The sequence below is a fragment of the Hirundo rustica genome, chromosome 1, assembly GCF_015227805.2.
Source record: "Hirundo rustica isolate bHirRus1 chromosome 1, bHirRus1.pri.v3, whole genome shotgun sequence".
Classification (NCBI taxonomy): domain Eukaryota; kingdom Metazoa; phylum Chordata; class Aves; order Passeriformes; family Hirundinidae; genus Hirundo; species Hirundo rustica.
This window is the reverse complement of record NC_053450.1, coordinates 146,424,484-146,448,688: the sequence shown is the minus strand read 5'-3', so window position 1 is coordinate 146,448,688 and position 24,205 is coordinate 146,424,484. Positions and strand designations below refer to the sequence as shown.

Below are 24,205 nucleotides of genomic sequence, written 5' to 3'. Positions count from 1 at the left end.
GATTGCAACATATTCCACTGCACTGCTGTGGTTTAAAAATGGTTCATAGTGGCCAAATTCTCTAATGAGATGTGAAGAGTGAGGCTTTGCACTTACTTAAGGCACTGTGAGCTGTTTCTTCACTGAAGAATGCATAAAAGGTGATTATATTTTCAAGAAATTATTCTTTTACAGAGTTCTGTTTTCTGATCATTTAATCGATTGCTTATAGAAAGAGCCAGAAATTATTCTGGCTAATTAAGTGTGATTTTGGGGGTCATTCTTATGTGTATTTGGTCCTCTCTGTATGTAAATTATTGCCTTTCCAATTCTTCCCTCTAAAGATGTTTCAGTTTAGTGGAGAGCATACTGTTGGAGGGGAAGTTTCCTTGCTTTTTCATGTTTTCAGTAAACATTAGAAATACAATGTGCTTTCCCCCAACATGCACATGTATTCTCAAAGTGCTCATTCATTACTGGGGATTTTTCTGGTATTTTAAATTGAGAAACTACTGGTGCTTGCTCAAAGCAAGTCACAAGGCTGCCTAAATAATCCATCTCTCCACTCTGTCTGTACTCCCATCATTTTAACATTTTTTGTAACCCACTGCCAGCGCTGTGAGTCTTAAAGGTGATTTTGTTAACCCAAGTGACCTTAGGCACACACCCAGGTTTTTTTGTGATTTGATGTGTTGCAGGTTCAATTTTACCAGGATCAGTCTATGAGAAAGGAGTATTTTTGGCTGTTATGTTTGTGTTAATCTAAATTACTTTAGACTGAGCAAAGGCTTGATTCCTTGCTTGCCATGCTTAATTGCTTTTGTAATTGTATTGATTTTTCCATGCTAGGTCAGTATTTGTAGCCAGAAGCTGTTTTTTGAACTGGCTATGACATCTTCAGTCTCCATACATGTAAAGATAATTGTAAAAAGCTTAAGAACTGTTAACTGTGAGGGTTTGAATCTTTTCTGTTCATAAAATACATTTTAAATAATAAAAAAACCCCAAACAACAGACAAAACCAAACTCAATCCAAAACCAGCCTGAATAGCTACCGGTTCCTGCTAGCAAGCTGGGGGCTTCTAAATAACTAGGCTGAGGAATGATTTTAATGTGCATCCCATTCTTTTCAGTTAGGGGCAGAAGGATAATATGAAACAGCAATAGTGACAGCCAGTGCCTTCATCATGAAAGCTCTTACAACTGGAGAGCACAAAGAGGAAGAACATGTCACACCAAATGAAGAAAAATCTCCTTCAGTGTTTCAAAAAAATTCTCCATTTGCCTTATCTATCCATAATGCCTTTAGTGTAAGGTCCTGTGTGAATTCACTCATCCAAAGCCAAACATAGCCCAAGCCATATTAGTTAATATTTTTCACATATTGAACAAACTGAGAATTTTCCAGGCTGGAATGTTCCAGATAGCTTCCTAATTACTGTGAAAGTGCCAGCATTCTTTACAGTTGGTGATTCACTGATGCAAAGAGTTAATGATTGATCCCGTGAGAGAAAAAATTGAAACTGGCTTCCATCCCTTATTACCACACATCAGGGAAAGTATGAGAAGGCTTTGAGGTCAAGCCACATACCAGCCTGGTCACACAAGAACACTCAGGGAAGATGAGATTCTGAAACTCTTTGGATCTTTTCTGGCTATCTTTCCATCCTTTAAGGTCCCATCATTTGGAGCTTAATTTTCCAAAAGACTGCCATGAAATCAATCCTCCATGTGCTAAATGCAATGATTTTTCTTGCAAATTATTGTCACAAACTGCAGGTGTGGCTCTGCTTATTAATAAACCAAAAGTAAGTGGATTTATGAAAGTTCAGAAAAGCAAATGTATTCAAATCATCAAATCAAAGCATAGACTATTTTGTCCTAGAGAAGCAAATTAGAATTCTGAATGTCCAACTCAAGGATGAGAAATTCTTTCTGCAATAAAGTCAAGACCCTCTTCTGTCTTTAAGGCTGTTAACATGCAGCTTATGAGAATGGTCTCACAGCCATTCCAGTGATTCTTCCTGCCTCTAGATGGATTAAGAGTGAGCAATTTTCAGCATTCATTTTTTAGTCTTGTTTTTCCCTTCCCATCTGTTCAGGGGCATTTCTTCGCTCTCCTCTGCTCATCCTTAATTTTTGTTCTCTGGAAAGGGAGTTCACAGTGTTTGCAGGATCTTCACATTACTGAAGGTGACACTACTAGACTCCATCTGACTGCAGAGAGATGCTGCTTCTTTTAAACTGGTAAAACAACCTTGTCAGCATCTTCACGCCACTCTCTCAGCTTTGCCAACTTGACTTTTAAAAATTCAGTTGATGTAATGCAGTATTCTTCTTTGAGGCCTTCACTCTCCATTCTGGAGTTGAGGTACTGATAATGTTGTTCACAGATTTCACAATTTCTGATTGAAAGGGTGTTTTTGAGAATGAGATTTTACCTTTGAGTTTGAAGTAAACTAGTCAAACTAGTCTGTAGAAAGGTTCCATCATGGGATTTAAATTATGCTAATAGAATAATGACATAGATCAGTCTGACTTGAGTTTGTTTTGAAAATATGCATCTTGGGATTTTTCTACCCCTTTTGTGCCCACCCTGACCTAGTAGTGTTGTTTTTATTAACTTTGTGGGTTCAAAATGCTCTGTATCTCTGGCAAGTGATTTGAATCTTTTATTATTGTGTCATTACTGGTCACTGAATGAAACTTCATTGAAGCTGATAGGCTTATTAATCTTCATGCTACATTCACAATAAATGCAGTCTCCATGCTTTTCTGTCAACTGACAGCTGAAACATTATTAGTCACACTACAGGACAGGACGCATGGACAAGAGATTTAAAGAACCTGTGTAGGAGGTTCTGCTGTTGGTTCAGATAAAATGTTTCTGTGTGTGCTGACACACCAGCCTAAGGAAACACTACAAATTAGGACCAAAGAAGCACTGTAAACATAATTTAATCTAGAAAAGGGAAGAAGACCACTGCTGTGCACAGTTCTTGAAAGGAGACTTGGAACTATAAGCGAAGAGATGGTTTATTTCTGGTCTGGATTCACCTTCTTTCTAGGGGAACAAAGCCATGATGTGGACATGAAAGGCATTGCACCTGATAAATACCTCACTTTATCTCCCTAATGAAAATAGCCTACAAATCTCCTCCTGGCTCAACCTAAGTCAAAAATTGTGACATTAATAGCAGAGCGAATCCAGTTTCTGAGGACGTAAGTTGAAAGTTTCGATTGACCTTGAACTTGCTTAGAACGTGAAGAAAGGAAAAAACATTTTCAACTGAAATTATTTTCTATTTCTAATGTCCTGGAGGAGAATACTTATATTGTCTCACCTTAAATATTGTAGGCTGCTTTACCCAAATATGATCTTCTTGGGAAGGAAATTGAGATTTATTCATTACCTCAGGAGCACAGCTCATGGGCTGAGCACCTAAGTGTCACAGGGGTAGAAGCAGTCAGCTTGGCTGCTGACATACTACTACACTTCTTGAAAAAAACTCACTTCTTTAGCATTGGGAGCTAGAGCCTGACTCTCTGCTTTGGGGGCTATCACCCCAAATTGTTGAGAACACGGCTGCAGGGTGGGAAGGTGAATAAAAATCTACCTGTCCTGGCAGGAATTCAGAGAAGATTTGGGTGGTTTCTACCAGAAACTGAAGACTCCTAGGACTAGCTGGCAATAAATTAATTAGACAAACTTAGTCTTGCAGATTAAATTCAGTGAAAGAGAGCCAAAAGTGTTCTGAGAGGATGTGGAATTCTCTGCAGAACCAGAGTCTTCCTGCATCAGTGCATCAGAAGAGGAAGCAGTTACCAGTAAAGACAATGGAAATGGATTTTTGCAAGCTTATAAATATGTGCACTATGGAGAAGGAGATTTTGGTCTCTCTCCTGACTGATGGTTTTGTGTTGGTTCTTTTTAGAATAGAAGGGGTTTTTAAAATAAGAGAAATTAAAAATCAGGTAAAACAAGAAATTCCAAGTAATTGCTGAGATGCTAAAACCTTGGCCATAATTAACAAAAAAATAAATAAGTGTACTTGATATAAAGCAAGATGCCTCAGTAGTTGTGAGGACATATGAATTCATAATTACTTAGGATTTCTTTGTGATAGAAAATGAATAATAAGTACCTACAAAGTATCCTACAGAGACAATTTATGGGAATCCATTTTAAAGATAAAGTCCAGGTCAGCGAAGGAAAGAGTCTATAAAGGCAACAGATCTGAATGGATAGATTATCCTGTCTGTAAAAGCACACATTGTAGCTACCTGCTGTGGTAGTATTCTAGAAAAAGAAGGAAAAGATAAAGTGAAACAATTTTCACAAAGGGCTTCTAGCTGCTGAAGTCTTTTTTGGCTTTGAAAGAGAGATGGATGCTTGTTTATTTGCTGAGCAATAAAAGATGAGCCAAAGCAGTAGGAAAAACATAGATGCAAAACAGGAAGAAATATATCTAGTAAACACATGGATACAGGAAAACTGCAGGGGTGAAAATCAGCTTATTTTGGTGCTGAATTTCCCCCAAAGCATTGCTCTAGCATTAAATGTAAAACATGTGATGATCTAAGAAACTTTTATCATTGGAAAGCAGTCGTCCTGATCAAATATGGATCCTTTACAGCAATGATGAAAGGGAAATACTTTATTAAACAGCTAACTCACCATTTACCTGCTGCAAAGATGGAGTAAACCCTCTGAGCCATCAAGGAATTAATCACACCTTCCTCGGTTTGAAGCCCAACCTTTTCATCATTGTTCTGATGAAAAGATAAAAGCAGATCCTGTAGGCTACTGAGAGGATGTTTACAAGAGGATTCATGCTTGCTAAGGAATAGATGGAGCCGGGGATGTGGCACGAAGAGAAGGAAAGCTGACCCAAGGGGCAGGAGGAAAACTGCCCTCAGAGCAAGCTAAGGCCTCTGGTGAAAAACAAACACAGAGTCCACGCTGCATTTGGAAAAACCTTGGGAATGATGTTCCCTGACAGGGAAACCATGTTTTTTTTCAACCCAGGTATTATTTGGTGCATGCTGGTGTCTGAGTGGAAACTGGTACATCTGCCAGAAACCCCTGATAAGCTGGAGATTTCTTACTGGCTGCTGTACCCAATGAGATAGAGCCTGTTTAAAATAGAGGCCAGTGTGCACGTGCCACATCCACTTGCACTCTTTGGGAAAAAAAAAAAAGAGTAATTCTCCCATCTGTGCAGCTCTACAGATAATCAGCCACACTTTGTAAAACTCCTCTTACTACAGAGCAGTTACTTGGAAGTTGAACAGAACTGCAAAAGCAGAGGATAGATGGGCAAAGGGAGGTATTTCAAAACTGAGCTAAATGCTGGTTTAGTGTTTCTGCATCACATCAGGACTGTTAGCAACTGCTCCTGTCCAAGCCTGTTTCAGGTTGCCTTTTGTGTGGGGCAGACATTCCAGTATTTACACCTTGAGAGAAGTACAAAACAGATAAATGAAGTGGGCAGTAGTTATTTGTAGCAAATGTAGAAGTAAGAAGCATTTCTTCAGGTTTTGTACTGGAGGACAGAAATCTCATAGGCAGTGCACCCCCACCGTGGTTCCTGATAGCTGTGAGTCATAAAGATGTGCTGCGAGCTTTTAGCAATTACCTTTAGTAAAGCTCATGTCTAATTGAGAAAGCTTTGATGGAGCAGATGCTGCCTAAAAAAGACAGAAAGGAACTGATTTATTAAGAATGGAAAGTGTGTTAAGACAGAAATATATTTTGCTTTGTTTAATGTGAGTGGGGGCATAGGTTCCTGCAGCATACTCTGAGTCCTCTTAAGGAGGGGATCCGGATACCAGAGGAGAATAATGAAATGTATACTACATCCATGCTAGAATGCAGTACCACCACTTCATAGATAACAAAGGCTTTTAATTTACAGCAGAAAGTTTAAAATATGAAAGTTTAAGTAGAAAAGATAGGAATTACTTCCCAGCAGCAGATGATGATTGATGCATGTTGCAAAACCTAAGCAAAATCAAAAAAGTGAAAAAAAAAGCACATCATTCTTGTGAGGCATTTATTTCAGTGTATCTTTCTAATTGATATGGACTGGTATGAATTCTGTTAGATTCCAGTGAAGAGTTACTGAAGGCCAGCAAAGAAACCTTGACATCAGTACCCAAGATTTTAAAAGCTTCTCTCTTATTTGAAGGGGGGAAAACGTAAAGAACACTGATGTTAAAGCTGATAGAGGTGAGAAGAGGTGGAAGTGTTCCTTATGGCTGTTCCCAAATCCTAAAATATCAGAATCCAGAACATTTGCTTCAGAAATTATATCTTTAAATTCAGTATGGCCTATCTCATTACATGTTAAAGAAATGGGAATCTGAGAAATAGTAGGAACTCTTTTATTGACATTTCTTTAAAGGGTTTTGAAATAGTCATGGAAAGATTGCACTGAAGTCTTGGGCTGGTGATTTGAAAAAGTCTTGAAATAAACATAGCATGCAAATACTGCAATTTTTAAATAATTTATATTTTTTAAATTACTTCTTTCTGCTGGCAAGGACCTTGTTGCCATTCTAGATTCCACCACTGTGACAGGCCAAAAGTGTTACAATACACAGTGGGTGAAATCTACTGTGTATCTGCTAATACTCTTCCTTTAGACTAGTGAAAAACTGCTCCAAGTTTCTTATCCACTGGGCAGCTGGAGCTTTAGGGGCTGTTAAAGCATAGACACCGTGCAGGGCTGACAGTGAGTTTGTGCACAGGAGGGTCTGAATGGAAATCCGGTGATCTGGAAGGAGCTGTGTGTGCATGAGTGCTGGGGAGGGAGAGAGGAACACCACAGCAGCACACACGTAAAAGAAACGCTGGAGAAGCACTTGAAACAGAACAGCTGGGGTAAAAAAGTGCAAAGAGTGGTATGGGACAAGTACCACACAGGAAATGCTGGGTACCGTGAACTCCGTGGGAAATGATTTCCTTCATTTGCTTCATATTGATTTTAGGACAACAGAACTGTATGTATACTATTCGTAAATAAACGTGATCATTCCAAAGGGATAACTGACTTATAACTGTCTTTCCCATCTGTGTGACCCTTTTTTTTTTTTTTAGCTTACTGGTTGGGTCCAAAGGATATCCATAATTTGGATTGTTTGGGAAATCTAGTTCAACAGTGTGAAACCAGCAAATCCCCATAAGGGGGAGTTCCATGAATAGAGTTTTTGCTTTTTTCCCCCCTCCCTTTTCCTCTCTCCACCTGATAGTAGAGTGACTTAATACCGAGTATCTGGGCTACCATTAAGGGACTTGGAGAAAACAGATGAACAGGTAAGAAATGAGCTATGTTAATGGAATATGCATTATAAAAAGCCAAAGTGGTCCTTTTAGACAAAGTCTAAGAAGGGAGGTTATACTGTTTTCATCTGCTATGCCTACATATAATTTATATGAAAATGAAAATTTATTACTTGTTTTAGCATCTTTTTTTTACAATAATTACGGGCTTGCTGTGGTATGGAAGTGACCTAATAGTTACAATTGTGACCTCTAAGTTATTGTTAATTTTACTGCCAGTATGTGCTTCACATCTCCTACTTAATGGTATGCTAATTGTACAGCAGGATGTCACATTCTCCAACATACAGATTCCCTATTTCAATTACAGCTAAGTAAATCTCCATTACTAATGAGTAAGCATTTCTTTTCCATGTACATTTGCATTATAATGGACATTTTCTTTGTGCACTAAAATTATTCTTTCCTTGACAACAACTATGTATTTTATTTTACAGTAAAGGCTACGACATGATGATTCATTCCTTTCTGTTGGGTTTATCTGTATTTAAATTGTCAAGTGTTCTGGATAGCCTGACATTTTCTATCCCATGTTATTTTTCTGTACTTCCAGAATAAATGTATGTATTTGCTTTAAGACAACCTACTTAAGACAAATGACAAAGAAAAGTAAGCTTACATGCCGGTCATAAATTAAGATGTATTTTTGAAATTGTTGCCGTACTTCACTCACGTTGCTGAGAAATCTCAGCTATTTATGTCAGTGCAAAGTGACCTTTATGATACAATATTTGACAGATTTGAATATAAAGAACAAGTGACCACTTGCGACCCACACGATTGCAAGATCCCGCTCTGCTTAACGGAGCGTAGCTCTTTGGCTATTGCACGCAGTCCCCCGAACCTCACTTGCTGCCCCGCTGATGCGGAGATCCACGAGTGCAGCGGGCAGCTGGGCAGAAGGAAGGGGGAAGGCCTCCTGTTGGATCTCAGTTACGCGGCTTTGCTGCCAAACCCGCTCCCTCTCGGCGCCGGTCACTGGTGCCGCTGAACCGCTGAACTTGGGCAGAGGATTGCCTTTGTGTGCCGGCACAGGGACCCGGGAGGCCTGCCCTGCCCTGCCCTGCGCCAGGAAAGCCGGTCGCTGTGGCAGAGATCCTTCCTGCAGCCGCCATGGCCCTGGGAAAATGTCTCACCTCCTATAGACAAATAAGGACTGTGAGTTTTATTGAGAACGTGATAGCCTAACCTTTGATATTACGCGGCAAAGGTGTCGCTTTGCTTTCGGTGGGGACGCTCCCTGTGCAGTAAATTTTGTCGGAAGGCTCTTTTTTTAGATGCCCGGAGAAGGTTTATGCATCAAAGAGAGTGCATTTATTAACAATCATTAATATTCTTGATGATTTTTAAATTGGCCTGGTGGTGGGTGTGTATATGGATAAGAATGCTGGGTGTTGGGTTCTTTTAATCATAAAAATACGTGGGATATTTTAAAGAAATAAAATGTGGTGAAAGTGTCAGGTTGCATTCCGGGAATGCAGGAGGAAATGTATGCAACCAGAAGTTAGAACTAACAGATTGATTTCCCGGTCACTGTGCATGAATTCTTTCTAGCCTTGTGTATATCCTGATAATCAGATGGCTTACAGTATAGATACAAAGTTTGTTTTGTTTTTATTTTGAAAGGCCTACGGTATGCAGCCTTTTTCCCAGACAGCAGCAAAAAACAAGGTGAACAATTTTTGCACTATGTGGTTTTGAATTCTGTCATATTTTCTATTACGTTTCTGTCTTCCATTAGGATAGCTTAGTTTACTCTCTTAGCCACCACCATCATCCATGTCACTCCCGGTCCCGAGCTGAGCGTGCACCCCGTGTGTCGGGCGGGCTCCGGGGCCCGGCGCCGCTCCGCTGTCGCAGCTGCCGGCGCTGTCACCGCGGCCGCCCTTGGGCCGGCGCTTGCGGGAGCGCCCGGCGACACCTGGCGGTGCGAGCGGGAACTGCAGCCCCGCCGCGCCCGCGGCAGCGCCCTGACCTGCCCGACCCCGAGCGCCGGCAGCCGGAGCTGGGCGCAGCTAAACTAATCCCATTTCCTGCATGAAAATAATAAGTAAATAAGCAAATAAATAAAGTGCCGGGAGCGCGTTCCCCTCCCGTTCGCGCTTGGGTAAGCCGAGAGAAGCGGTAACCGGCATTTCATTGCTGTTGGAGGAAAATTAATGCCTCTGACCTCGCTATTGAAGTCAATAGGGCGGTTGTCCGCAAGGGTTATGTACCTTTTAAAAATTGTTTTTTACTGGCTTTTAAAATATATTGCACAAATGAATGTTTTATGTATACTTATGCGCTAAATATACTGCATTAAACTAAAACTTTTTTTCTGTGAAAACCCTCGTATTTAGAAATAGTGAGGTTTTCAAAACTCTACGGTCTGAATACTGAAGGAAGCCTCTTCTGGAGTTTTATTTAACGTCATGGTTTCTGGCTTGAGTGTATGAGTTTTCTTGCCAGCAAGTATATTTCCGTATGTTTATGAAATTCCACATCTCTTTGCCAGCATATTTCTTAACAATGGAATATCTGGGAGATGTGAATACGTAACTAGTACAAATAAAAATTAAGCATCCTGGAATCCCAATTCTGTGGTGAAATTGCAGGACCTATTGGGGTCTTCTCAGTTTAATTTTTTTATCTAAATATACATTCAAACAAACCTGATTTTTTTTCTTGCTTAATTGGCCCTTTACTGCCATCTGATTTTTTTTTTCCATTTCCTACACACAGTTAATATAAATGAAATACAAAGCACTACTTTATCCTGATTTTTCTCAGTCTGAAGGCAAATCAAGTACACTTAACAATGCAGTATCTTTAGTTGCTTACGAAATATCCTAAAGAAAGGGGCTCCCGAAGTACACAGCCACAAGACTTGGGAGGGAAAAATTTGGTGAAACAGGAATGTGTTCTTTATAGCTAAATTTGGTGGTGTCATGCCATTTTGAGATATACAGCATTTGCCAATAAAGTGGAACGAGGAGAAATGACGAAAGATTAAGTTACACTGTTAATCTGCACAACAAAGGAGGGCAAAGTTCTGAGTTCAAAAATCACTGCTTAAGATTCCGTAGGGCAGTTTTTCCCCCTCTAAACTTGCTGCCCCTGCAATCACGTACATTCATGGTACATTGATTTTAGTGCAGGCAGTCTGGGTTGAGGCTGTCCCAAAATCTCTTGTGTTCCTGGGGGCTCTGGTCAGATGAGTTCCATACTCAACACTCTTCAGCACAAGGGACTGGAAGCGCCACTTCAGTGTGGCACTTCTGCTGCTCCGCTGGAGGAGACCTTTCACGCAAGGACTGCAGTTCCCAGGCACAGAATAATGAAAATCAGACAAATGCCAGTTCTGGCAGTCGGCGGGAATTGCTAACACCACCTTTACAACATGACATTAGAAATAGCTCGATCACATTTTTATCAAGATAATACATTGAAGAATAGGAGTAGTTTTTTTCAGAGATCTGAACCCATTGAAAAGTGACATTTGACATGAAAAGGCATTGAGAGTTTTATCTGAGGTATGACAGCTATTTTGTCTTCTAAGTGTAGAGAAAACTGTGGCATTTCAGATAACAAACATAAACATTTAACAGTGGCCACTGGCAATTCTGCTTGTTTTTAGAAGTATAGATTCCTAGAGCAAAATTCTGCCTCCAAATTATATGCATGCTGCTCTCATTTATTTCAGCAAAGCTTGTGCATGTTTCAAAGGTCAGAATTTGGCCGTTGGGGGTGAATTTTCAAGGAAGAGTATATTAAAGGCATCTGTGCATCAGCAGAACCATATCCTTTGTCTTCTGTAGAACATTTCAGGAATGAGCCGGGTGCTATTGAGCACGGCAAGTGAAACATTTTATATTTTTTGAATTGCATTGGGATTGCTTAGCAGAAACATTTCTTGCAGTAATTGGTTCATGATTTCATCTATTTCTGTAACTCAACACTTTGATGCTGAAAAGTTGTCAGTTTTAAGAGAGTTAAGTCTGGAAGGGACCACCCTTCAGAAAATTACAGTTGAAAGTATAATGTAACAATCAAACTAAGGGAAATAGTCCAAGAAAATTGGTATGGTCTGTTGAGGTGCACAAGCTTTTGTTTGCAGTCTAATACAGAGAGGTCAACAAATGTTTTACACAAAGGTAGAGAACAAACCCACTTTTCATTGTGGACAGAGCTCATATTTGAAATTGTAACTAATCAGACACTTGAAAAAATTAAAACTTGGCATTCATATTCTATTGGAATTAGTGTGTATTAAATTGATGAAGATCTTTAAGCACGTAGGTTTTCCCCTGTTTTTTAAACATTATACACTTCTTAAAAATGTTTATAATGTCTAATTGCTGCTGGATTTCAAGACATATCAATTTTGTTCTTAGTTCCTGCAGATTTTGACAGAATGTCATACCAAAATATTTTGTATTTTTTGTAGGACTGGGAAACAGAAAATCATGACTGGTATTGTTTTGAATGCCATTTGCCTGGAGAGGTGTTGATATGTGACCTGTGTTTTCGTGTGTATCATTCCAAGTGTTTGTCTGATGAGTTCAGGCTTAGAGACAGCAGTAGTCACTGGCAGTGCCCAGTTTGCAGGGTGAGTACCTATGAGATTTCATGTGCTGATTAGAGGATTTATAATCATTAATAGATTTATTAAGGTGTCCAGATGGTCTGGCCAGGTTAATGGGTAAAGAACTGAATATTGAAACGATGGTACATACCTAGAGCATCTGTACAGAGGTACCAAAACGTGGTGCATGCAGCAGATGGCCGTTTTTGAAGACTCCAGCAAGTTTTACTTGCACTGTACCCTGTGCCAGAGATTGTGCACCTGAGTCCAGTAGAGTGTGGGAACCTTCAACAAGAGTAAACAAATTGCTGTGTAAGATGTTACTGTTTTTAGTTAATGTCATTTTTAATGAATCATTTTTGTATTTTGATGACTTGCATTCTTAATATTTTATTGGAATGGTATTTTACGTTATAAAGCAGCAATCATGATGAGGCTAGTGTCAAAAATATGGAGTTAAATCCTGCTTTTCATTTACTAATGTGGTTTCTGGTGCAAAAAGGGCAATCTGGATTTCACTCATGGCATCCATATCTATGTTGCTTTTTCTTTAGAGATGCTATTCTTATGAGTATGGCAGGAAGACAGCAAGAAGCATGTTCTATATACTTTCCAAGAATGGGCAGATATGTTGTCTACATGTCATTAGAAGATTAAACATTCTGGTCAGGGTGGTGCTTACTGGTACCTAGCCTTGAATCAGCCAGATACCAGTTGCTGCTGTCCTCTCTGTGTCACCTCCCCAGATGGAGCTGCTGTCCTCTCTGTGTCACCTCCCCAGATGGAGCACTTCACTAGGCTTCCTACAGAGCTAGGCTCCCTTCCTGTGGAAGGAATAATGCGTATGAATGTTTCAGATAAAAGTGTTGCTACAGAAAGGCATAAAACTGCCAGTTCCACTCTGCCTAGGATTGCTGGAGAGAGAGGCAATTCCTTTGCTAAAAGCTTGGATTAGCTGTAGGGCAGCAGACTGACCTTAAGATGATCTGTGCTGCAAGGAATGTGAGGTTTCAGGCACTTTGTGGGATGGGGAAGCAGTTGTTGAAAACACGTGGATTGGTTGTTTCAAAACAGCACTTTTTGACTGCTGTTACCTTAGAATGAGTTCCAGAAAACCTGTTGCTGTTGCCTCGGATTGGGAGCTCTCAGGGTTTAGGGAAATAGCAAGAAAATCAGGGCTGCCTCAAGGAAGCTAAAAGTAATGAAAAAAAAGTAGTGGCAGGAAAAAAACCTTTAAGCATAAAGACGTATATTGTTATCTCTCCATATTGAATTGCTGGCATTTTAATTTAGCTACTCAGTATTCCCTCTGTTAAAAACAAATAGTATGACCATATATAGATTAATTACTTCCAGATTTTTAAATAAATCTCTTTAATAATTGTTGGGTTGTAGAATAAGTATTGAGAATTCCTATAAATAGTTAAAATTAGGTAAACTGTGTCCAGTCTCCACTCTAGTTTGCCAGGAATTTTAGATGACACCTGGTGAAAGTAGAGAATGTACATGCTTTATGCCACCTTGTGTATGAGATGGTTTCATAACATCTATCTTGTACCATGGATGTCCTCAAAGTAGAAATGCTGAATCATTGCTTGAAATATGCTCTGATACGTCAGCTTTGAGCACAGTTTGACTTTCATCATGAAGCCTTGCAGTCCTGTATAGCAATGATATTAAATAAATGTTTACCTAAAAAAAACCCTCCTGTGAAACTTGATCCATGTGCTCTCTGCCTGTCTTTCTGCATATTGGTATCTTTTTTGTTATACAAATATTAAGGAGAGGTTTTGGGGGCTCTTAAGTACTTCCTGCCCCAGAGGCCTTTGGCTTAATGCCTCAGGTGATGATCAGCCTATTTTTGTGGATATTGCCGTTGTGAATGCCATGGCATCCTTTCTCCCCCTGTGCCAGCAGCTCCTATTTTTCTTGTTAATTCAAATCCCTTCAAGCCCTAATTCTGCAACTTGGACTATGGAGGCTTGCACTGTCCCTGTAAGTGTGGGAGTCAGCATCCTTGTGTCAGTATTCATCCTTCAGTATTCTGCTACTTTCTCCCCACCCTCCTAGGAAATGACTGCTCTAATTTCATTTTTAAAGCAAGAAAGTGGCCTATATTCAAAAAAACTAATAATGTGGAGAGAACCCTGGCTGATGTCCAGAGGGCATAACAGAGCTTAACCATCTTGCATAAGGGCAGTGGGGGATTTACATTGCATTATCAGCAGTAAATGTGTATCTTCAAGAAAAGTGATAGCTGGGACAAAGAGATACATATATTTTCATATTTAATTCCATAACTGGACATAACACTTTTCACTTGGAGATTTCAAAGCTCTTTACAAAGATGAAGTAAAAGTATGTTTAAAACAGAATATGTTGGTAGAAATAATCTAAGAACACTTCATTCTTATGTAAAGATTGCTTCTGTAATGCTGCCAAGGTCAGCAAGCCTTTGGATTTTTCGTTTCACAATTGCTAGTTGTATTCATTAGATCAACCTGTGCAGCTTTATCTTGCACACTTGACTACTCAGAAATATTTTATAAAGGCCATTGCTGAGGATTTGTTCATAACTTATTTTTTTTTCCTCCCATGTAATTTCAAACCTTGTTCTGAACTCTGTTTGCCTGCCTGTAGTTTTTCTCCATTGCATCCATAAACAACAATGTCCAGTTCCTCATTTTTTTCTTTTTTTTTAATTGACGGAACCACTCTGAATATTTTTGTACCCTATATAACTCTCAGCCGGAGTCAAAAGTCAAAGAAAGTTCAATTCAAACCACATTGCACTGATTGAAATTTTTCCCTGACTGTTGACTAATCATTGCCTTAAATGAAATAAATTGGCATTATCAGCAAAATTCCTGGTAGACAGGTCACAAGAGAAAAACTTAATATTGAATGAGCTTAGAGATTACATTTTTCACTACTGGAATAGTCCATTCTAGACAAGGTTAGTCAATTCAGTCTCTGAAGGATGTAGGAGGCTTTCTGTACATTTATTGCTTCTCTTCAGTTAAATAAAACAAGGGAATTCATTTTCTTCAGCTGTTAATTTAGTACCTAAAGACTACAAAAAGTGCTGCCAAAATACTAATATTTTTTGGAGGGGGAATAGATATATACAAAATTACGAATAAGAGATTTTTGATCATGTTCATGTAACTGACTATTATTATTTCTTGTCTAAAAATCCAAATTAAAAAATATATATAAGAAGGCAAAATTAGCATTTTGATAATTTGTCCCAGAGAAATAGATTTTGATTTATGAAACAGAAGGAAAGAATTAGCCATGTGGTTTCACTTAAAATTTTTTTTACAGTCATCTGATCAGAGATTGGTCTTCCATGCATGTTGTTTGCAAGGGCTTTGAGCCAATTTACCTATCATGGTGAATATTCCAATATTCCTGGGGTTTATACATAAGAGACCAAAGTAATCTGTAGAGTTTAAGATATGAAATACTGTGCTGGTAAGTATTCTGTAGATAGGCTTTTTCTCAGTTCTGGTACTGGACTGAGCATTTCCTGGAGTACATAAAAATAAAAATAAACCATTATGCAGTTCACAATCAGCTTCAGACAAAATTTGACAAGGGAGTATGACGAGCAGTAGACAGAAGCACAGGAAGATGGAGGTCACTGAAGTGAAGTTACTCAAGTGCTTCGATCAGGGGGGTTTAGGTACCAGCTGTCAGTCAAGGTGGTTAATGTAAAATACAAGGAAGGAGGAAAGAATCCAGCTTTATTGACTTCATTCATAGTGTTATGGTAGGAGTTTGAGACCTGTATGGGGAAACACGTTCTTGAAACAGTATTTGATGTGATCACACAAATAGTCACAGATTGGTGGGTAAAGGGAAGTCCTAGAGTAGGACCAGCTTTAGCAGCACATGGCTCAGTGCACAGAGCCCACGCCTGTGAGGTGTTAGTCCTCACCAGTCCCTCCCATGCACCCTGCACCAGATCAGGGAGCTGACAGAACTGGGTGCTGCATAGGACAGTACTGAATGAAGTAAAAAGGAATTTGTCCACAGCAGTGAGAAAACTGGGAAACCTCCACTTAGAGCCTCCTGCCACCTTCTTTGTGCAGATAAAAGCTTATTTAAATCATGTGATGCTTCATATTCAGAAAGTGTTTAATGCACCATACAAGTAGAAATCAATTTGTGGATTCAGCTGTAACATTTCCTGATGCTTTAAAAAGCGCCTGATGCGTTAAAAAGTCTAATTTTACCTGATTTTTCACCTGATCATGAAAGAGGCAAGTCTTTGGGCATGTTAGGCTCCTGCAGGAGCTTTTCTGTGTGATACTTAGGGCACAGTGCATTGATTGCTCTGAGACCCATTCCATGTGCCTGCATACCTTTCTTAATGGTACAGGAAACATGAGGACCTGAGGGTTGGAAGTTTGAGAGGGCAGCAGAGCGGTAAAGCTTTCCATATGTAGCACCAAATTCCTCTGGCAATTTAAGCCCTAAAATTGTCCAAGGGGCAGTATGAAAAGCAAGAAGTTTCTAAAGAGCGGTGGTGAGTGTGTGTTAGACTCATACTCATAGTTGCCCTCTGCAAATAGACCCCTGGAAACCTGAATTGCTTCTGAAAATGCAACTGATGCCTTCCAAACACGTATCTGTCATTGAGCAGCCTTCACATAATCCATCACTGAACTGAAATGCAGCTCGTTGATGTGTGTATACCCAGGATAGGTGAGAGAAGAAGGGAAAAAGTATTCATTAGTGGGAGGTTATAGGGAAACAAACCTCTTTAAACAGTGCAAATGTAATATAAATGCTTATAGCTAGACAGAATGCTGGCACTGACACCTTGCATTTCTTAGAGTGTTCGTATTTGTTTCTCTTCAAATGAAAGACTGCAGCAACTGCAGCACAGTGGCCACTGCCACCGTGGGAGTTGAGAGCTAACTCAGATTGCAGAGGTTTGTCACTTCCATCATCCCTGGTGCTACTGCAGGATGGAGTGTTTCTTGGAAGTGCCCTTAGCTTCTCTAGCCTCATGTGGTTTGTAAAGCCTGGCAGTGAAGTCCTGCACTCTAAGCATGTCAGAATTGCTAAATAAGTCACACCTGCATGGTGCAATATATTGCTACCCCTCTTGAACAGCTAGGCAGGATAATTAATCTGGAATACTAAATAAGAAGAGCAATGTAACCTTAAGGTACCAGCTTCTAAGAAACAGATGTGCTGCACGGTATAAAGCTCATATAAGGTATTTCCTGCACCCAGAAGAAAAGAGCTAGGCTGCAGGCTTGGCCTTTCACCTACCAAATCTCATTAATCTTCTACATGAGGATTGCTATTGTGGAGGTTATTACTTCACTCCTTCATCCCCTCTGTAAACACATAGGCCTGACCAAGTCTTTCAGTTTACCTTGACTCAAAGCAGGTTTGCAGATTTCTCTAAAGCAGTGGTGTCACTTAGGAATTGTCCATGTTCCAGGTTAACCCCAGCGGGCAGCAAAGCACAACACGGCTGCACTCTCATGTCTCCTCAACTCCCAGCCAAGAAAGCAAACAAAACAAAGGTGGTGCAAAGGCAATCCCTCCCCACCCTCATGGAGAGATCAATGCCCAGACGGTTCCTGAGTTAAAGATGGCTAAATCCCCCCTAGGCCCCCTCGTCTTCCTTTCTGTTGCTGAGCATGAGATTATATGGCATGGAGTAGCTCTTTGGTTAGTTCAGGCTGTCTGCCTTGTTGTGTCTTCTCCCAACCTCTTGTGTCCTCCCCAGTCCGTTCACTGTGGGGGCAGAGGGAGAAACTGCCAAGGCCTTTACACTGGGCAAGCACTGCTCAGCAAGAGCTAAAACATCCAGGTGCTACCAAAACGCTGTTTTGGTCACGAATCTGAACCACACCACCATACAAGCTGCTGTAAAGACAATTACTTTCATCCCAGCCAGACCTGGTACAGTCCTACATTAAGGTAATTTATCCCACAAATAGGCTATCTAAAAGTATAAGGATCCTGACATTTTGGGGGCAGAATTGAATCTCAGCAGTCTCCTTGAAACAAACTTGGACCTGAACAAGGTTTCCAGTGGAGTATTTTAGTAGATCTGACAGGGAAAAGATAGCGGATCTTGCCACTATCATTGTTTTTGTTTCCTGAAAGTAGGAAGTTTGAAGACCTAATTTTCATTTATATTTGCTTCTATATCACTCTGCCTATAAAGGGGACCTGAAAGTGGGTATATTATCTTGTGTCAGAGCAATATAAATAGATTTTATGCAAATCATAGCCCCCATCTGGTATTATCTGTTTTCTTGCTTTACGTGACTCTAGGTTGACTTCTCTGAGAAGACTACAAGTCTTCAAAATACAAAGGAGGGAGGTTTCTTTAATTAAAAATTTACACATTTTCCATTATAACTTCCAAAGAATGTACAAATGCTACCTTCTAAGTGGTTAATTATTGTTGAAAAGTGAATAAAGTGCTTGAAATGTAACTTGCTTTCTACAAAGGGTGAGCAACCTTGCCATAAAAAGACATTTTTCTGGCTCATAGGCTCCAATTCCCTTAATTTATTACCTTTCAAAATTTAGTAGAGGAACATGGAGATCAAGTTTTTCTTAAAATAAATCAGTGTAGGGAATTGAAGGAAAAGTGGAAATATTAAAGTTTGCCAGAATTGGCAAGTTAATTATATAATTTTCATTGGTGCTTAAGCTGATATTAATTGCTGACATCAATAACTATACAAAGCCAGCTATCTATCTTTTCTTATGATCTCAAGGATAAGACTGTAAACCATCTATCTCAACAGTCTCTTTCAAAGTGTCTTGCCCAGCAGGGCAAGAAAAATGGTTCACATGAATTCTGAAATACTTTCAAAGGTTGATAAATTCAGAACCATGTCAGAAAAAGAGGTGTAGGACTAGTCAGTGCATGTGAGTTTTATTGTGTCCTTTGAAGTTTCAGTCTTTTAAAATGCTGTGTCATTAGCAAGCACACAGCACTCCAGTGCCTGAAATGACAAAATGACAGCAGTGTTTCATAATGCAGATAATTTAATGCACATTTGGGTTTTCATTTGCAGTGGCAATGTTGGTTTATGAGAAACTGAGTAGGTGATTTGAATTCCAGCAGAATGCACGTTCTCGTGGCAGTCAGAGTGAAACATGAATCTACAGAACGTGATTCAAATGTATAGTGCAGGATAAATTCTCTGTCAGTCCAGAGTTTGGAAGGATGGTCAGGCAACCATTAATATTATGAAAATAATGCTTAAAGGAACTGCAGGTATTAGAAATACCTGGGTCTGGCTCTTTCCACAGCAGTTTTTCCCAGGCAGGAGGAAGCTATAATGTTGTTATGCACAATGCAGTATCTGAGTAAGTTTGTGGCTGTAGTGGTATTTCAGCACAGTTTGTAATGATTCCAATTGCTGTTAAGCAATCAAATGAGCAGCTCTGTAGGTAGTGCTGTGTACAGTTTTGTTTCAGGAAAGGTAGAAAGTACAGTCCTGAGATGTATAGGTTGCAAGTTTGCTGTAGCACAGGGGAGTAGCCTGTGGTTTTCAGTGTTCTCAGTGTCTTGCAGGAGGAATATAAACAGGGGAGACACAACCAAATCCTATCAGCTTTTTTTGTGCTAATGTGTAATTTTACTCCTGCCAAGTAAATTTGTAAAAGCATGTGCTCTGTAGTCAGTGTGTGTGCTCCCTGTGTCCAGAGTCATATGTACGTAATTCAATGAAAAACAGCAATGCCTCCAGTGACTGATAATTTTTAAGCCTCTTTTATTGACCTATTAGAACATGGATTCATTTTTTTCTTGTGTTTGCTAAGCAACCATCATCCACACAGTTACATGGATCTTGCTAAAGACCAGATTCTGTGGATGCAGGTGTAACTGAGCCAGTTTGGTCCACACAGTTTGCACACAAGTGACGAAATGAGGCATGAGAAGGAGAGAACTCAGCCTGGCAGTCAGTGCACAAGGTGTGAGGAAGTGAATGACTTGCTGGAGATGTGAGCAGTTAGAAACACTTCAGGGTAATAGAGCTGGAACCCATAGAGCTGCTGTTTCGCTGTGCTTTTGTTTCGGAGAGCTACTGTAGGTAAAAGCAGGGAGGAGGTAGCACTTTCCAGCCAGCTGTGACAGGACCATGCAGAGCTGTGCACTGCTGCTGTGAGCTGGGATTGGAAAGGCTGCTTTGTAAGGGCACACTGGGCACTTGCAGAGAGACACCTTCTCTTTAGCAGCACATTTTTGCTGTGCAGGGCTTCCCACTAGCCTGGTTATGCTTTGAAGGGTGGGGATAAGTCTCTATAATAGTCTCAGATGAGAGGGGAAAACTCTGGATCCTGAACTGCTAAGAAGTAGTGATCTGTGTTCCAGAATCTGAATTAAATTTTGTTAAGGAAGAACAACAAAAATCCCAGTCTGCTATGTTTCTTGAGCATTAAAAAGTGCTCTGAGTTTCTGCTGGCTAGAGCCAATTTGTCTTCCTCCCAGATGGTGTCATTTTGCTTAGTAAGCACATAATTTGTAGATGGTACAGGATATTATTTTTTAAATTATTTCTTATTTTACTAAAATTATTAATGCCTTGCTAATAAAAAGGCCATTAAATAAATTTTTAGCTGCTCCCTAAAATTACTTTCTTCATTGCTTTATTCTAATTAGACACTTTTTTTTTTTATGAGAGGTTTTGACAAACTATTATGGATACAAAGTGGAAATAAAACGTGTAATTTTTCTGTAGCTGAAGTTCTCAGCCCAGGTGTAATTCAAAACAACATATATAGTCATTGTGATGTGTTAGTGTTACTAATTCCCCAGAAAAGATTTTCCCTAAGAAACAGTGTTTTATGTGATCCAAAGTTACCTTTTCAAGCCAAGTGAAAAAGTTGAAAAGCAGAGAAAATGTTTAATGGCTGGATTTTGAAGTCAAGTTGAAAATAATAATATGATCCCGTTTTTCTTTGGCAGAGTATCAAGAAGAAAAACACAAGTAAACAAGAGATGAGCACATACCTGCGATTCATAGTGTCTCGTATGAAGGAGCGGGTGAGTGTGAGGCAGGGAGGTTTGTTCAGTGTTGTGCTGCTCTGAGGAGGATCATTTGGTTGCCCACGTGTGAGTGTGCAGGGTTGAGGGCTACAAGAGGGTGGTTTTTATTTCTCCTGTCATAAGCACCGTGTGTGTTTTCACGTGCACTTACCAGGCCCTGTGATTTGGATCAGTGCCACCAGGTGACATGGACAAGTTTCAGGTTTGAGACTCACGTGATCTCATGGGTTGTGGATCCCCAGTTTGCCCTTGTGTAGTCCCCACCTGAAATATTCCAAACTGTTGCATTTTCTAATCTTCTTTTATGTGTTTTAAGCAGGTTCTAAATGCAATAACAAACACTGTCTCATGGTTCTTTCAGGCTATAGATCTAAACAAGAAAGGGAAGGACAACAAACACCCAATGTATCGAAGGCTGGTGCACTCAGCTGTTGATGTTCCTACTATACAGGAGGTAGAGTGACTTGCTTTCTAACTTCCACACTGGTTTTGGTGTTTTTTAACAGTGAAAGTCTAAAAAGTCTTAATCCTGTTTAATTCTCTTTATGATCAGCATTTCAGTATTGTATCCAGCATTAGGTATGGAAGCTTAACATGTCAAACTTTTCCTCATAAATAGGTAATTGAATAAAACCACTTTGAGTGGTGCCTAGTTTTCAGACACAGAGTATCCTCAATTCCTTTTGTACTAATGTTATGCTAGGATCTGCAGGTAGCTAAAATCTTTAAAGTACTATTTAACTAAATCAATGAATATAGGTTCAAGTGCCTGTGTGTGTTTCTCTGGCCCGATGTTTTTGACCATATTCTGATTTCAGTCATAATGCCCTTGTGTGGGTGTCAGCTTTATAAACATCTAAATGATTCATAAAGAACCAATCATGAAAAACCAGACTCACCCAAAGCATCTGTTTTGCATTAATTGTTCCAAAAATAAAGTACTAATAGATATATTGTCCGTTTTTCTCTGAACCAAAGGTCTGATCATGACTCATTTAAATCAACTGCACATGACCATAATGAACAGCATATTCATCTTTACTCATTCCTGAACTGGATTGCTTTGCACTGCTGTGGTGTATCTTGCCCTTTACAAGCACAGATGTGAAGAGCCTTTGTTTTGTTATTAAAATGCACGAATAAACAATAGCTTCACTGACAGTTTTGGAGTCCAGCACTGCTGCCTGTCTAGAAGTGCTGGCACCACTGGTTGAGCCTGAAAAATAGGTCAGGCCTTCCTTTCACTCTGTCAAATTCGCCTGCTTCCATGGAAGGTCTCTTGGCCTTGATAGCATTCTATAAGCTGATGTTGTTCTGTTTGATGATTGGAATTGTCATAGATGTTCTTGAGAGAGCACAACTGAAAATGCTGCGTTCCCTACTGGACAAATCCATACTAAGAAAATTAGTTGCATGGCCTCATGTAGGTATTTGTTATGAGCTTGGAAGACTAGGACTAGATCAGCTTTCATCAGATAACGTGGACTATCAAGTAAAGATCCTGGAAGTTCAAAGGCAGTCAACAGCGATTTGAAACTAGCTGATATTTTTAGCTACAAAATGTTCACCTCAGGGAACATATTTCAGCTTGAACAAATGTTCTGGGCCACACCTTATGCTGCAGCTATTCCAGATTCACCTTATTACAACTGAGGAAGTCTTTTTTAAACTTGGTCAAGTATTAAAGAATCTATTTTACTTCTGGGCATTGCATAAAGGGCAGCCACTGCTCAGGTGCTAACAAACCATGTCAAAGAGTTCTAAGTATTCCTTTTGTATGCAGAAAAAGCAGTGTCTGATCTGTGTTGCATAATGCAGGGTTCTGTGAAAGCTTCTCTGCATAAAGCAGACAGAGCGCTTTGAAGAGTTTTCTCACAGTCTTGTGTTTTCTTTTGTGTAGAAAGTGAATGAAGGAAAGTACAGGAGTTATGAGGAGTTCAAAGCAGATGCTCAACTGCTTCTACACAACACAGTGATTTTCTATGGAGGTAAAGGACTACATTTACTGTTTGCCATGTTTGATTTGTCTTTATTTGTAGGAAACTCACAAGTCCAGAATGAATTTGGTATTAAGTAGTCTTAAGTGTGAATGAGGTAACTTGAAAGCCCTTGAAAATCAAAGTGCATTAGGACTTTTTAGGGTCCTTTCTGGCCCACCTACTACACAGAACTATTTTCATCCTCCCTGGCTAAACCTCTAAGTGAAAATTACACTTGTTCTATCCTGCTTCTTCTTCTTCAGCAAAGTCCTAAGTCAGTCCATACTGCAGATTTTTGCCAGTATACATGTTTTCCTATGCTACAGTAGGGTTTTGTGTGCTGTGCCAGCAGAAACATGTACTATAGACATATTTCTTTTACTTTTGGGCAATTATCTGCCATATTGTGACTGCAAATGTAGCTACATGCACACCAGGAGTGTGCTGCTGGTGCAGTGTGCAGGTACAGCCAGCAGAGAAGCTGCCAGATTCTGGGAAAGTAATGAGTGACTGATTGGAAGTCACAGAGCATCACCACCGTGTCACGAAGCTGTAGTCAGGTCCTGTTTCCCAGAGCCACCGTTTCAGGAAGGATGTGGTTCTCCCCTGCAGATGTGGCTCCCATCAAGGAGACTGGGAGGAGAGTGGCACCAGTGCAGCCCCAGGAGATTGACACTGGCTGTGGGGGAAGATGTGAACAAGCCAAGAGAGGAGTACACGGGTGTGAAGGGAGACTCGGTGATGAGCAGCCTGTGAAGCATCACTCAGAGCACAGAGCAGAGAGGAGATGTTTTAGGAGCTGCAGTGTGCCATTAAGACACAAGCAGAGAAGGGAACTGAACCCGTATTAAAAGCTACTGTGTCTCCCTGCTGGTGCCTCTCCTCAGATGTGTACTTGTGTTGTTCAGTGGAAAAGCAGTATTGTGGGATATAAATATGACGCAGAAAACAAATATTGAACTGATTGTTAGAAAATTTTAAATTGTCCAAGTGATTAAATTATGTTTTGTCTTCTTAAGCATGACAATTATAGCATGAAAGTCACGGCAATGACAGCTGCATATCTTTGTGAGCACTGTGATCATACTGGGATTGTTTATGCCATCTATTTTTAATTTATAGCGGACAGTGAACAAGCTGATATAGCAAGGATGCTTTACAAAGACACCTGCCATGAAGTAAGTACTACCAAGTAACCAAGATATAGTCAAAATACTTGATTTTCGTTTCAGAATCTAAGAAATTATTCTTCATATTACACAATAAAAAGTGTGTGAAATTGAGTTATAAAT

General features: G+C 39.8%; 1 protein-coding gene across 7 annotated transcripts in view; it reads left to right on the top strand.

Moving 5' to 3' along the window:
• Positions 1–24,205, top strand: part of ZMYND11 (zinc finger MYND-type containing 11) — a 106,314-nt gene that overhangs the window by 66,356 nt on the left and 15,753 nt on the right. For 4 of the 7 annotated variants that reach the window (XM_040055380.2, XM_058419450.1, XM_040055399.2 and 1 more), the window contains exons 4-9: positions 8,951–8,995; positions 11,754–11,915; positions 20,854–20,931; positions 21,296–21,388; positions 22,835–22,922; positions 24,036–24,091. In XM_040055380.2, coding sequence (XP_039911314.1) covers positions 8,951–8,995; positions 11,754–11,915; positions 20,854–20,931; positions 21,296–21,388; positions 22,835–22,922; positions 24,036–24,091 — 522 coding nt within the window. The remainder of the gene's footprint in view (positions 1–8,950; positions 8,996–11,753; positions 11,916–20,853; positions 20,932–21,295; positions 21,389–22,834; positions 22,923–24,035; positions 24,092–24,205) is intronic. The other 3 variants (XM_040055409.2, XM_058419452.1, XM_040055417.2) reach the window with 3 other exon arrangements.